Below are 14729 nucleotides of genomic sequence, written 5' to 3'. Positions count from 1 at the left end.
TGCTAAGAATGAGATCAACTAAAATGATTACAAGGTTTCTACATGTCAGGTCTTGACGAGTGGGTAAGTTCAGTGGTTGATGTGAATTGCTGTGTTTCACTTTGGGGACTTACGCAAATGTTTGGATTATCATGAATGATGCGGAATGGGTGTGCTGACAACTCAAGATTTATCAATATGGCTCTGGATTTACTTCTTACTAAAAAAGGGGGAAAAAGAATAGGGTTCAGGAAATCTATTCTAATCCTAGGAATGTAGGAAATGATGAATGGATCTAGTGGAATCAAACCAGGCAAGGTCTCACAATCAGGTATTGACACAAGCTTAGTGCAATCATCTAAGGTATACTTAATGATTTTGAGACTATTACCATCAAATGTAGACACCATCCAAGTTGATGCTTGTCAACAGATGCATAATAGTTGAAGTTATGCTTACTCAAACTCCAGTTGACCACACAAGGCACACTTACCAACGGCAAGAGGCTAGTGGTATGGATTAAGGATTCCACACAAATAAATTCAACAAATCTTCCACTCAATCTAACATACATGAAAATAAATTCTAATCTAAATTCTAATCTAACTTGGAGGAATTGAGAACCATGAATGCAAATACAACATTTGAAGAGCGAAATCACCAACAATTGAACAATGATTAGGATTCAAATAGCTGTAGCATATACCAACAATTCTACAAAAACTCTCTCTTACAAATGAGAGACAAACGGGCATATATAGAGTCTCTTACAAAATGGATGGCCAAGATTGATCCAAGATCAACGGCCAAGATCATGCCAACAAAACCCTAGAATTGCCCTAATTAGGGTTACATCAAAAATGGCGCCACCAACATATGGCCCAATGAAAAGATACCTAGTCATCATATAGGGAATCTTCTAGAAGATTCTTTCCTCCATCTCTCTCTCTCCTAGCATACTCCAAGAATCTAGCCAATACTGAATCTAACTCCTCCATGGAAATGCTAGGCAAGGTATCCTGCTGTAAATCAATCACATCCAATGAATCCGAGCAAGCATTCAAAGTGTTCTCCCATTCAGGCATGAGCTTCTGCGAATTATGAACATGAATCAACAAAGAGACCAAGTCATCAATCTGACTCTTCTGCAAAGAGTCCAACTGGCAAAAATACATAAATTTCATCTTGTCTCTTAATTCGGCTAAGTGTAAACCACTAGCATCACTAACATCAACACCCAATAATTCCTCAATTGAGGCAAGGATCTTCATCTGAATGTCCTGAATTAATCCTTCCATCTCCATACAACTCGATTGGGCGTTCTCATAAGCTGATTTCTTCAAGGCTAGTGCACAATACCAGCCATGGAAATTATATGTGTCTCCACTGTGCACAATGTTCTCGCTGACCAAGGTGGAATTAGGAACCTTCAATGCCAGGAGGCGTGGAATAGTCTTGTCTTGGATAGGCCGGAATTCTTCCCAAACTCCCTCCAAATACTGGATTCTGAATGCAAGCGTTGTCGTCTTATCATATGCTTGAACAAACTGAGTAAGGAAATCATCTGCCTGCTTTCTTGTGCTTTCAATCCACTTTTCCACCTCTGAGTGTGTACCTCTCACTACCTCGTAGTGTGAATGTATTCCATGGTTAACTGCAATAGGGGAAATAAGGGTGGGATCTCCACACCTTGTCCCTGCAATATACTCTCTGAGTCTAACCTTGCATTGATTGCTTGGAGGTTGTCACCAATCTCTTGAAATTCCTGCCCTGCGGATGGACGACCAAGGGCAACTGAAGTGATCTGGAAATCCATGGGAGTAGCAGTGTCCCCTGTCACGCCGGCTCTAGGAACAACAATCTGCGCAATCCGCATTCCTGTCTCATCGCTGGTTATGTGCGACAAAATCTCTGCTCTCTTGGGCTCCCTCTTCTTAGCACTCCTAGCTAGGTAGTCATCAATATCATCAATAGGTTGTACCTCTATCATTTGTTTACTTTTTTCCATGCTTCTCCTCAGCCATTCAGGAATAGCGGCCATTTCCATACCATCATCAAGACATACTTCTCGATTAAGTCCTTTCAATGCCGAGATAACATCCTCATTATCATCAGGATTATCCTTAGTCCAATCATATACTTCATTTCCCAAGCTAACTTCCAAAAGCACAGTAGGGGATTCCGGTTGATCATTATTCTTATCAGGAGGTGCAGATGTCGCTGTGGCATGGAACTCCTGAATATTCTCTGGTAGTATCACTGTGTTGGAACACTGTTGAGTCTCCTTATTCTGTTCTGTTACTTCAATCACTTCGATTGATGAGACACTGGGAGGGGGTGAAGGAATGATAAGTGGAGTGATAGTCTTATGTTTCTTCTTCACCTCCTCAATCTTCTTCCCTCTGGCCTTGACTTCTCCAGGCATGTTCTTCCTTCTCTTGGGAGCTTGACTCTCTTCGTCTGCATGAATCCTGACATCACTGACAGTCCTCTGATCATCCTCGGAAGTAGACTCTTCCGGCTTCATCCTTTCATAAGTGAAGGGAACACCCATGTCAACTAATTTATTCATTTGCATATCTACCCATGTGTGGGAGAAATTCAAGACCTCTACCAATACATTCAGGTCAATCTCTTCTGACTCTGACCAATTTGGCAATAGGATCACCTTCTTCATTTCATTCTCATACTGTGGATGTGTATGATCTCTATCATCTAATACTTAATCAGGGATGAGGAAAAGTCCACACTTCCTCATGAAATCCACTGACATTCTGGACCACATTCTTCTCTTTACTGCTTGTTCGTCCATTAAGTTAGCCCAATAATCCTCTATGTCAACCTTATGAGTGAACTTCTCTCCCATGATCCTTCCGACCTTCTTGTCTGGATCGAATCTTTCTCTTTTCTTGTATGTTGCAAATCTGTAGAATGCAATCTCCTCACCTGTAGTGCTGGCGGCTATGGCGGATTGGCAGACCTCTGACGTCTTCCCAACTGAAATAGGGTTCGTCATTCCTGTCTTGTGCTTCTCTCTCTGGATAACATCGAACTCTAGAAGCTGTCTCACCACTTCCAACGATATCATTCTGTCGGTAGGATACCTAGGAAGTTTGTAGGGTTCAGATTGAAACCCATGAATCTGGAGGTATGTGAAAGTGTGGAACTATATATGCCACGATCCATATTTCTCTATTAACTCTGTTGCCTCCTTGGACAATCTTCTATGGATTCCGCCCTGCAACATCCATGTGATGTACATAGTGAATGCATCATTCACTCTCTTGTAGTCTTCAATTCTATGCATGCTCAGTTGGAGGTAGCATTCATAACTCTTAAATTGTCCTTGCCCATTCCCGACTTCACCTTTGCATATTAATCTTCTGTATGAAACAAATCGTGCAAGCAGGTACACCAGGTAAGAAGTCATGGCGAATGACTTGGACCGCTCTACATTCCTCAGCTGGAAATCCAGATTGTTGCTTATGATCTTGGACCAATTCACCAGTGTTCCTCTAAGACAATCCTGGATGAAGTAGAACATCCATCCATGAAATATTGCTCCCTGCGGCATTCCCATCACTCTATTGAGTAGAAATATCAAATCACTATTTCCTCCTTAAAATCTACGCACATAAGTGTCTTGGGAGCCTTGGATTGATGATTCCTAGGTTCAATCATCCACTCTTTATTAATTAAACTCTTGCATACACCCATCTTCTGTGTATTTGTCTGCATAATCCTCCTTGGTCACATCCTTCATGTCTGTTCTGTGTGGAATTCCGAACACGTCAGCAATGGCATCTTCAGCAAGGTAGGCGATGACAACGCCCTTGGGACTCTTAATCATTCTTGTGAGCGGATCATAACATCGTGCACACTCCAGGATCAACTCACTGCATTGTATGGATTGTGGAAACCCAGCGGCATGGAAAATGCCACTCTTCATAATATTCGCATATGCTGGAGAAGGAACCTGATCTCTGACTCCGAACATCCGACGCTGCATCTGGTCGAAGTCCAGGAAATGCATTTTGGTATCAGTGATCTCCTTCCATCTGGATGAAATCTTAAACTTTGGATAAAATCCAGTCTCCAGCATCTTTAGCAACTCTTTCCTTTCCTTGTATCCTGACTTTGACATCGCACCGGATTGATGATGACTTAGGAAAGGTGTGAAAGGTTGTGTTTTCACACAATGAATGTCTGAAGACACCTTCCGCAGTCAACAATGGAGGTCAAAATTCTGAAGATAACTAGCACCTTGCAAAGTGGTTTAAATCCCTGAAAATGATGAAAAATTGCTAAGGAAACAGCCCCAAGCAAATTCGCCAAAATTGGTTAGGTGGCTGGAAATGAAAATTTCTGAGGACAAGCGCCTAACAATGGAGTTTCAGACCTCAGATCTGAAGCGAATCAGCAGGCTTGAAGTGATGGCAGCCACCAAACATGCATGAAAATCATCAAAATATGGCACCAAAACACCTCCCAAGCAAAATCGAAATTTTCCCAAGTCTAGCGCCAAAAATGGAAATCTCAAAATTTGACGTCAATGGCAGCAATCTGCAGCAATGAACGTCTGAACAGCAAGCACAATTGGTGGAGGAAAAATCGCCCAAGTCTTCAATCATGAATTTGCCAACTTTCACCAAAAAATGCTGAATTTGGAAAAAATCGCCAAACTTAGCAAAACTGAAAATCTGAAACTGGTCTTTAATGGCAGCCAAGAAGAATAGATCAACAAGCTGGAAAAAATGGAAGAAAATAAATCCTCAATCCCACATTTCACAAAAACACCTTGCTAAAAAATTCGGCCAACTTGGAGAAAAAATCACTTTCATGGAGACGCCTGGAAGAAATAATAATAAAATAATGCTAAAGTTCCTCTCATATACTTGCTTTCACCTCCAACTTTCACCACACAAGCAATGTGGGATAAAAAAACACTTGTATAAATACTTGCTTGGTGAAACCCTAACTCGCTTCTAGAATGTTCAAACATTTAATAATTATTGCAAGTTATTAAATTTGCTTTTAAATTTTAAATAATCATTTAATAATTATTTAAAAGCAATCAAAATGGGGCTTTTTATTAAATATTGCAATTTAAATCCAAAATAAAGCCTCCAGGGGAAAATCGCTATCAGTTGGGCTTTTTATTTAACATAGGGGAAATTTGACCCATGCTTGGATAAAAATCCATGCTCAATTTCATCAAAATGCACATAAAAACCCTCCCAGGGGAAATTCGATATGAGTTTGGACAAAAATCCAGACAAAAATTCACTTAGCTTGGAAAAATATCTCCCTGGTGGAAATTCGACCTTAGTCTGGATGAAAATCCAGACTCAAAACTCTTCATGATGTTCCTAGTGGAAAATCGATCCCTGTCTGGATAAAAATCCGGACAAAAATCCTTACCAAAATGCTCAGGGGAAAATCAACCTCTGTCTGGATAAAAATCTAGACAAAAATCCTTACTTAGTTGTCACAAAAATCCTGGTGGAAAATCGACCCAGGCATGGAATTATCCTTGCACTCCAGTCGGCACTCCCAGGGGAAATTCGATGGCAGTCTGGATAAATCCTGACACTTAGCCAAATTTTAGCACTTCCAGGGGAAATTCGACCCAGGTGTGGATAAACAGTGGGGAAAATTAGTAGCCAGTATGGATTTCAGGGGAAACCCATGTGTAGTGTGGATTTTGAGTGGGGGAATGGGTTGGGTAGTTTGGAATGTGAGGGGAAAATTACCTCTAGCATGGATTTTGACCCTTTAACCCTTGGAATATGAATTTCCCTTAGGATTTTATTATTTTAACCACTCAAAATCACTCAGCGACTTTAAATTTGACTGGACTTATACTAATTTTCCAAAAATGAGCGAAACACTAGGAAAATATTGGAATAAAGTGCGAAACCAACTTAAATATTACCTTAGGAGCGAGAAAACAACTCCAAAAGGTCTGTGAATACCTTGGCACTTTAAATCACTTGATGCGCATGTTTAAAAACGCGTTAACGTTCAATAGTTCTAACACTTAGCAAAACTTAGGATCATTAAAAATATCATCTTTTGCAACTTGATCCTAACACTTCAAAAACCCTAGACGGCACTAGGCATGATCAAAACTCCGAGACTTGGGCACGGGAAACGCAAAATTGCCCACTAAGCAGCCAAAACCCTAACCTAACAACGTAGAAAGTTGGCAAAGAGGGGGTCCCCGTTAGCAATGGGGCGATGTGTAAAAAGGTCACAACAGAAGAGAAGGCAAGAAATTGTTGCCTTGATTGTAAATGAACTCCATTTTCATTGAAGTTATGGTGAGGTGTGTTGTTTCTTTGCAATATGCATGGTTTCTTGTTGAATCTTCGTTTTAGATGGTAAATGGTTAGATTGAATGAAGGAAGTTGCTGAATGCACTCGCGTGGAATCAGCGTAGTCCAAACCACTAGCCTCTTACTGATTGTAAGTGCGCCCTGTGTGGTCAACTGGCATTAAATGAGCTTAACTTCAAATTGTTATGTGTCTATTGTTCATGCATTAACTTGAATGGTGATCAATGTCTGATGGTAATGATTCGAACATATTTGAAGTGTCCCTTAGAAGATTGCATTGAGTTGGTGTCAGATTGTTCTAGTTGATGGTGAGACCTAGCCCAGTAGGACTCCACCTAGTTGTTCATCCATCTTCTTACATTCTAGGTCTTAGAGTAGACTTTTTGAGCCCTTTACCTTTTGCTATATCTTTATTCTCCCCAGTGAGTAGATAGGACTTGAATTCCAGCAAATCAAGCTTTCAGGCATACAAACGTAAGTCCCCTTTTGAATCCAACATAATCACATCAAACCAAATTGAGCTTATCCACACGTATAGACCCTACATTTAAGAACCTTGGAGTTATTTCGATTGATCCTTAGGCAAATCTTCAACATTCGAATAACTTTGTTCAAGAGAGGATAAGATACTTATGGTATTTTATTCTGTGTTCGCATGTGCATAAAAAACACATCAACAGGAACCAAGATATCTAGAGAGGATTTTAGTTGGGCAATGAGCTTATTGGCTTGAATCCTACGGATTTTGATAGCATCTTGGATTTCCTCACCAAACTCAAGTCCCTCAAATTGTAGTTGCAATAGTGTGGTAGTAAAAAAGATGACTCTTAGTTGATTCTTTCCATCCTTGCTAAGCTTGGTCTTGACCATTCAGTTTTTGTGTTTACCTTTTATGCCACTAGAGATGGACTTGGTATCAGAAACACTATACCTTCACTTGATAATTTTGCTTCATCTCTTACTAGGGAGCAAACAAAGTTGGTATAGATGGGTAAATTGAAGTCTTCCAAATCATAGGCTCTTATTGCATCAAAGGGCACCAGATTAAAAATGCTTCAAATGGAAAAGGAAAGAAACTATAGCATTAGGATTCCAAGACTAACGAGCAAGCTAAGGAATCACATTTACGGGATATGTCAATTTCTTCTTGTTATAAGAGGGACTCATCTAAGAAGGATCAAACAAAGTGTGCGTATTGCAAAAGGTCAGGACATGATGAGCATCAATGCTATGCAAAGTAGATTGATGATCTGAAGCACCTTCTACAAAAGAGTCGTATTCAGTTGCCTTCATCTAGTTCATCCTTTTCTTCCACTTTTAGACGTTTCCAGTCTAGGTCGGCTACTATAGAATGTGGAGAAGACAAAATGAAAGGCTATGCTCTCTTTGCATCCACCCATCTTCAAACCAACCAATGGCTTCTTGGTTCAAGAGCTTCTCATCAGATGGCTTCTTCTCTATGTATGTTCTTTTCTTATGAGCCTTGCATATTACCACATATACTAATGGGGACCGATGGTACATTTCATGATGTCATTGGTAGAGGATCCACAGATGATGATGGTACATTTCATTATGTAATTTGTGTCCCTTCATTATTTTCCAATCTCCTTTCCATTTACCAAATTACATACAATGGAGCAAGCAAGACAATAGAGTTCAGACCTGATTTAGTTTTTCTCAGAGACCTACATAGTAGAGAGATTATTGCAGTTGGGACAGTTGATCATGCCTCTTGATTGTATGCATTCTCTCATTTTGCTCTAGATGAGCTCAATTCCATTGACTGGTTCACACTCTCATGCATCTACTGTGGATCAAATATCTGAGGAGAAGTTTGGTCACTTGAAGCTATGTGGGATGATAGTTCCCTTCCAGTTTTAGCTTTGTGTGATGACTTCTTGCCAGACATTGTAGGGTTATTTGTTGAGCCACGCATTGCTGACATTGAGGACATGCTTGAGGATATTTATTTAGCAATGTCCCCATTTTAAGGTTCTTTTGTAGTGCAGCTGGTGTTGGCTTTTTGTGTGTGTTAGCAGGATCAGAGGAGGACCTATCAACATGTCCCTGGACTTGCTACTATTGTGGCTATTTGATGACACAATCTCTACCTATAAAGTTGGAAGCTCTAGCAAATATAAAAAAAGTCAAGATTTTAACGCTAAACATTGTAACCCCCAACATTCTAGGAGTGCTAAACACAACTAAAATGAAAGAAATAACAACGAACCCTTAATAAAACAACCAAAAGATTATTTACTTTTCAAATCTGGTCAATAAATCTGTTGAATCGTTTATGGATTGCGTGAAACTAGTCCAAAACAACTGAAATTTGATGTAATCAGAGTCCAAGGGGCAGAGCACAAGAGTGAAAGTCAAGAAAGGTAGAAAAGATGAACATTTTTTGTGTTTTAACAGCTCACTTCTATTAGCTGCCAGTTGGCAAATTTTTGCATCAGACCTGTTAGTAAGTGGTTTTTTGAGCGAGTTGTTTGTTAGAGGTCCTTTGCTCGTGAGTTGGCAATTAACTCGCCATGTTTTTAAACTATCATGAGAGCTTATTGATACAAATAAGATTGTTGTCAAGCAGAGAATAAGACAGGGTTTCTATATTATATTTTATTGTTGGGGGCATTTTATCAACAGATAGATTAATATTGATGCACCTGTGTATGTCCAAAAAAAATAAATGGGCTGATTGTCCATAGATATCACAGACTAAATGGCTAGCTGAAAACACTACTGTAGTAGTTGAACATATCTGTTCTGATTCTATCAATACTCCATACAGCTGATATCATAATATAACTTTGACATCAATACTGAAAACTCATGATATTTTGAATCCCCAAGGGTCAATATTACTGTATTTTGTTGTTCTTCTAAGTCCCAATCATGTGAGATCTTCAAGGATTGGACTAATTTGGATGGTCCATCATTTGTTTGATACCAAAGATCCTCAAACCATTTAAAAATAAAACTGCCCATGTTATTAATTGTACGTATACTGTTGTCATTATCGAGAGCTGTTGCTAAAAGTATATAAATGAAGTATTTTTTGGGGTAACACCATTTGGTGTATTTGTGTTATTTTCATTTCATCTTTCATTTTTAGCATCCTGGCTAGTAGTTGCATGAATTTGCTACTCCAACAGGCAACACTGTAAATTTTTGATCTGTGGAAAGGAAAACAACATATTTCTGGAAATTTTTAATATATGACATCTGTTAGTGTTATCCATGTCTAAGGGTTTTAGGCATTGATACAATGCCTCACAAGATGCTTGTAATGAGAGTTATTGTTAACAATTTTCCAGGGTTCGATAAGTGGTAAAAGTTCTTTCTTGGAAAATTCTTAGTTTTATATATGACAGGAATTTGTCTCAAATTTGTCCTGGCACCAGAAATGTTTGGTATCCTTATCTGAGGAGCATTTAGCCTGTATTGATGTTTGAAGACGATAAATCTGTAAATATAAGCTAGGTAGAGTAATAGATCACTTATGTCTATTGTCAAAAAAGAAGCACTACCTTCTAGGTGGTCTAGCTGTGTTGATAATGAGGTTTCTACATGTGAAGATTTTTGTGTTCAGCTAGTGACTTAAGATGATTGAGAATTTTCTCAAAAAGCAAGCTCTTTTATGGTCTTTGTTTGTATATGTACCAAAGCCTTGTGATCTCACCTATCAGAGCATCTGCTTTCCTTGTGACTTAAGACTTATATGATTGGCCAAGGATTAAGTTGTGGCTTATATGGTCTTTGCAGAGACAATCAAAATTCTATGTTCTTTCTATGTGTGTTTCTAGGATCTACAACAGAATGACTGCAGTATTGAGCTTCTTTTGATATTTCTATAGAGTTAATTCTTTGGTAAATCTTTTGGGCAGATTAGGGTATGTTTCTTTTTTGGCTAAACTTGGCCAACCATGCGAAGTACACATTCGAGTGTGGAATTTGGCAAATTTTAAAGAAATACAAGCCCTTATGATAAGAAGTTGTCTTATTCTGCTGTTTTGTTGAATAAATATAAAGGAGGCTGATGGTTCCAGAAGAGGATACTATGACTACAAAATTCCAACTTCGTAGATGTTCAAGCCTAAGTGTTCAATTACTAAGGGAATATCTCTTCTTGTCCTTGTGATAATAATGAGGTTGTAGCAACAGATTGAGACGCAGCACCTACAGGTGAGAAGGGAATTTAGAGAATCCTTCACCATCTGCATGTTCTCATTGAGTCTAAGGACATGGTGATGTTAGCTATGGTGCATGCATGCAGCAATCAAGTTAGAGTGAAAGTCTTTGTTTGATTATGTTTGTTTTTGAAAAACTCCTATCCACTTTCAGGTTACATAGCATTTGACAGAAAATGATCTCTTAAATAAGAAATCTTCATTTCATTCAATTGAGGAAAGAATTCATTCTAATTGATTGGTCTTGATGGTTTGACGGTTTCTTGTATTTCAGACTTTTGGTCGAACTCCTCTTACTAGTGTGAGCCCAAAGAAGACTTGGGAAGGTGCATTTGCAGGCTTCGGTACTTCTCTTGCAGTCACGATTGTACTTTTTAAAATCTTGAGTTGGCCTACATCATTCTTAAGGTAATTCCTTTTTTTTTTTTTCAATTCTTACACTGCATATCTCCAGCATAGAGCTTGAATTTGAAGGAATCTTGCATACATATGCTCATTAGGATACATAGTTATGTTGCATTCCATGTTCTTGTATAGAAGGAATTGCTTCTAATTACTTACTGAATGGTTCAATAGATTAGTGAAGGTCATTAAAAAGAAATTAAAAAGACTGATTAAATATTTCTGTGATTTATCATGCAATAATGAACCTAAGAATGTGTGGATTTCTCACATTTTGTATTGAAAGGAAGCAAAGATTTGGAGAAACTTCCTACACTAATCTTAGAGGAGAGATGAACAAAAAGTACAATTTAAAATAATTTGTAGGAAATAAACAAAACCATAAATGCTGTAACACAATGACTTATCATGGCAAAACTTGTTTGGGAAAAAATGTAGCCTCCAAACTCTAAACCAATGTATTAATTAACAATAATATTGGTAATGATACAATTCGGGCAAGGAGCCTACAAAATGGACAACACCAACACTTAGATCTAGAAAAAGTTGAAAAATAATTGAATGATAATTGGATAAATTAATTACGAATATACGACCGTATATAAAGGAATTTCAAGATGGTGTCCTAAAAAGAATGAATTGTTAATCTAAAGCTTCAACATGAAGCTAAAACACTTAAAACGCTAAATAAACACTAAAAAGCAAACTTTGCGTTCTTTTAAAGGAAGCAATAGATGCACTTAAAAGACTAAACGAATTAAAAGGCTAAATAAGTCGACAACTAAGATGACGAACTAAAAAGCTAAATGACTAACTAAATGACCACTAATAGAACCACTAAAAAGGTAACTAACTAAAATAATTAATTATTCTAATACCCTCCCTTAATGGTCATTATATCAACTAAGTACTCGACAGAAGACACTGTAGGTCTTATGATCACAAACACAAGAACACTCTGCTGTTGCGGAGACCCTCCTAGGATCTGCAAAGTGTTAATGACCAAGAATAGCTGATTCCATCCGACTAATGTAACCCTCACACGCGAATTAGAGAACTGTCATGTGAATTACGGAGCCTAAAACCATGATTGAGGAAAAATCGACAAACCCTCCAAAGAGCAATAAACACGATTTTGATAAAAAATGCAAAAACTTTTGCAAAAGAGTATTGAACACTGTTTGCTCCAGCAACTCCAAAACAAACTGCAAGATACCATGGTTGCAGATGTTGATCCCGAAAACTCCAGGTGCGACCCAAACTTGACTACAACAAAAAGCATGTTGTTTTGGTGGGAAAAATTGTCAAACCTTGAAACAAGAACCCTCCAAAAGAGAAATCACGATTTTTGAGGAGGAAATAAAAAAACCAAGAAATCTGAGGTTACAAATCATCGTTTTTGTGGAAAAAGTGGTAAAACCTAGATAACCAAAATCCCACGCAAACTGTGCGAATTACAGATAATTTTGAAGGAAAAAATATAAACCCCGCGAACAATTTTTGAGGAAAAAATCGTGAAAACCCACAAACAATTTTTAAGGAAAAAATCATGAAAACCCTTGAGGAAAAAATCAAGCAAAACCCTCCCATGATTTTTTGTGGATAAAAATAATTAGAAAACTCAACGTACAATTTTTCAAGAAAAAGTCGCGAAAACCTTTAGACCTGTAGGATGAGAGGCCTTGCCTAGAACAATTTGATCAAGGCAACAATATTCAAATATCGTCATCATGTGCTGTTTCCAGGTGTTGTAGTTGCAGCCGTTGAACTTTTGATTGTGTTCTAACATGATGTTGGTCAAAGATGCCATCTCGGAAACTGAGGTTGAACGAGGTGAACCTAGTGAAGACACAAAAAATGAGACGGAAGAATCTGATTAAAATCTAGATTAGAAACATCTACACATAATTTGAAACCCTGAAACGGAATTTAAGGCACATCCCAATGCACAAATTGTTGAAAAAACTCATAAATTTTCCTACAAACCCTCGATGGGAGAAAAAGAATCAGCAAAAAGAGGCACAAAACCCAAGGCACAAATTTTGGAAAACCTAGAAGATTTTTTGACAAACCCAAAAAACCAATTTTTTTGCAAATCCTTGATCGCAGAGAAAAATCAGCAAACTGGCACAAATTTCGATATTAAGAACTACAGATAATAACATGTGAATTTTTTTGAAGAAAAATAAAAAAACTGCACAAAGAAATCAGATGTTTTTTATTAAAAAAACGTAAAAAAATTAGCGCTTAACCCTAGGTCGCTGCGGCAGTGGAGAAACGAAAAACCCTAGTTGCCAAAAAACAATATTCCCATCATGCACGAGCCGGATGTTGAAGAAAATATAGACGGAAAAGCCGTCCTTGACACATAGCCAAAAAAACTCCCGACGTGAAAAACGTCGCTGCACACTTGCAGGAAATCAGTAGTGGAATAAAAATGCTGCCGTTAGAAAAAAATTTGCAAGATTTGTAGTCTTGACCCAATAAATAGCTTTGTTGAATGCAAGAAAGTGCCAAAACATCTCGATGAAAATCACGTCACTATGGAGAAAAATGCGTGCTGATGAGGTTGCAGTCGGGTAAAGCACAGACACCGCGATGATTCCGCCTAAAAATCATGCTTGTCATTGTGCACAGACACAAAATCCAACGCAAGATAAAAACAAAAATTGCAGAAATCCTACAAATGAGCGCCACAGGAGGCCAAGAACGCAGTTAACAAGCAAACAAAGACTTTCACTCTAACTTGATTTTTAGCATACACTACTGTTGTGACCATTTCACACATCGCCCCATTAGAATGGGGACCCCCTCTTCTTCTTAGGGTTTTTCTTTCCCTTAGTTAGGTTTTCTCTTTGCTTGCTAGGTTTGGAGTGAGTGAGTGGTCGCTTGGGCTGGGTAGATTAGGGTTTCTTCCGAGAGCTTGTCTTAGGGTTTCTTTCAAGCTGAGACTGGCTTGGTTTTGGGAGGTCATTAGTTGTCTGCCTCGAACCCTAGGTTTGCCTTAGTGGGGCTTTTCCTTTCAGGGGAATGAAGATGGATAGATTGAGTGAAAGAGATGGTAGGTCTCAGGTCAGGGTAGGTCTGGAATGATGGTTTTCTTGTCAGTCTTGTTTTCCTCCAGGTCCAAGTCGACTAAGCGGAGTCAGTGGTCAGGGAGAGATGGAAGTGGCAATTTCAAAAGTGGATGAGCAAATGCACTAGATGATGATTGAAGGAGTTTTGAAAGGATATCCAAGGTTTGAAGTATCAAAATAATGGAAGTTAGCCTGGAAGAGAAAATTTCGCTCCTGACCCTTCCAAAGGGTCCAGAGCGAAATCCTCACCTGACCCCCAATTTTGGCCTAAGGTATGCAGAATGAAGTTTTTTGAGTGAAGTGGACGGCAAGTAGACATGATGGTACTATGGAGAGATGAAGTTGATCAAGTCTGGATTGAGAAGGAGTGGAATTGAGTGTGAAATCAACCTAAAATAGGGATTTCGCTCCTGACCCTTCCAAAGGGTCCAGAGCGAAATTCATTTTTCTCCACTTTGCTCTTGATGTGGTCAAGTTTTTAGACTTCTGGGGCATAGATGAAAGAGTTTGATGCATGTTTGCCTTAGGGAGGAGGCTTTAAACCTTGGGAGAATGAAAATCAACCTAAAAGAAAGAATTTCGCTCCTGACCCTTCCAAAGGGTCCAGAGTGAAATCTTCCCTTTTGCCTTCCTTTGACCTTAAAACCTAGTTTGACCTTGCCTGGACCCAGTTGGATGGAGGTTTGTCTTGATTGCGATGAAAGGAAGTTGAATTGACGAAGTTTGTATCAGAATGAGTT

The 14729-nt window shown here is 38.6% G+C and overlaps 1 protein-coding gene across 6 annotated transcripts in view; it reads left to right on the top strand.

The window, feature by feature from the left end:
* The window catches only part of LOC131064921 (phosphatidate cytidylyltransferase 4, chloroplastic), a 107826-nt gene that overhangs the window by 60833 nt on the left and 32264 nt on the right, over positions 1-14729 (top strand). For all 6 annotated transcript variants that reach the window (XM_057999253.2, XM_057999254.2, XM_057999255.2 and 3 more), the window contains one exon: positions 10785-10918. In XM_057999253.2, coding sequence (XP_057855236.2) covers positions 10785-10918 — 134 coding nt within the window. The remainder of the gene's footprint in view (positions 1-10784; positions 10919-14729) is intronic.

This window comes from Cryptomeria japonica, chromosome 3 (genome assembly GCF_030272615.1).
Source record: "Cryptomeria japonica chromosome 3, Sugi_1.0, whole genome shotgun sequence".
Taxonomy (NCBI): domain Eukaryota; kingdom Viridiplantae; phylum Streptophyta; class Pinopsida; order Cupressales; family Cupressaceae; genus Cryptomeria; species Cryptomeria japonica.
The sequence above is the reverse complement of the archived record's forward strand: the minus strand, read 5'-3'. Positions and strand labels throughout refer to the sequence as shown.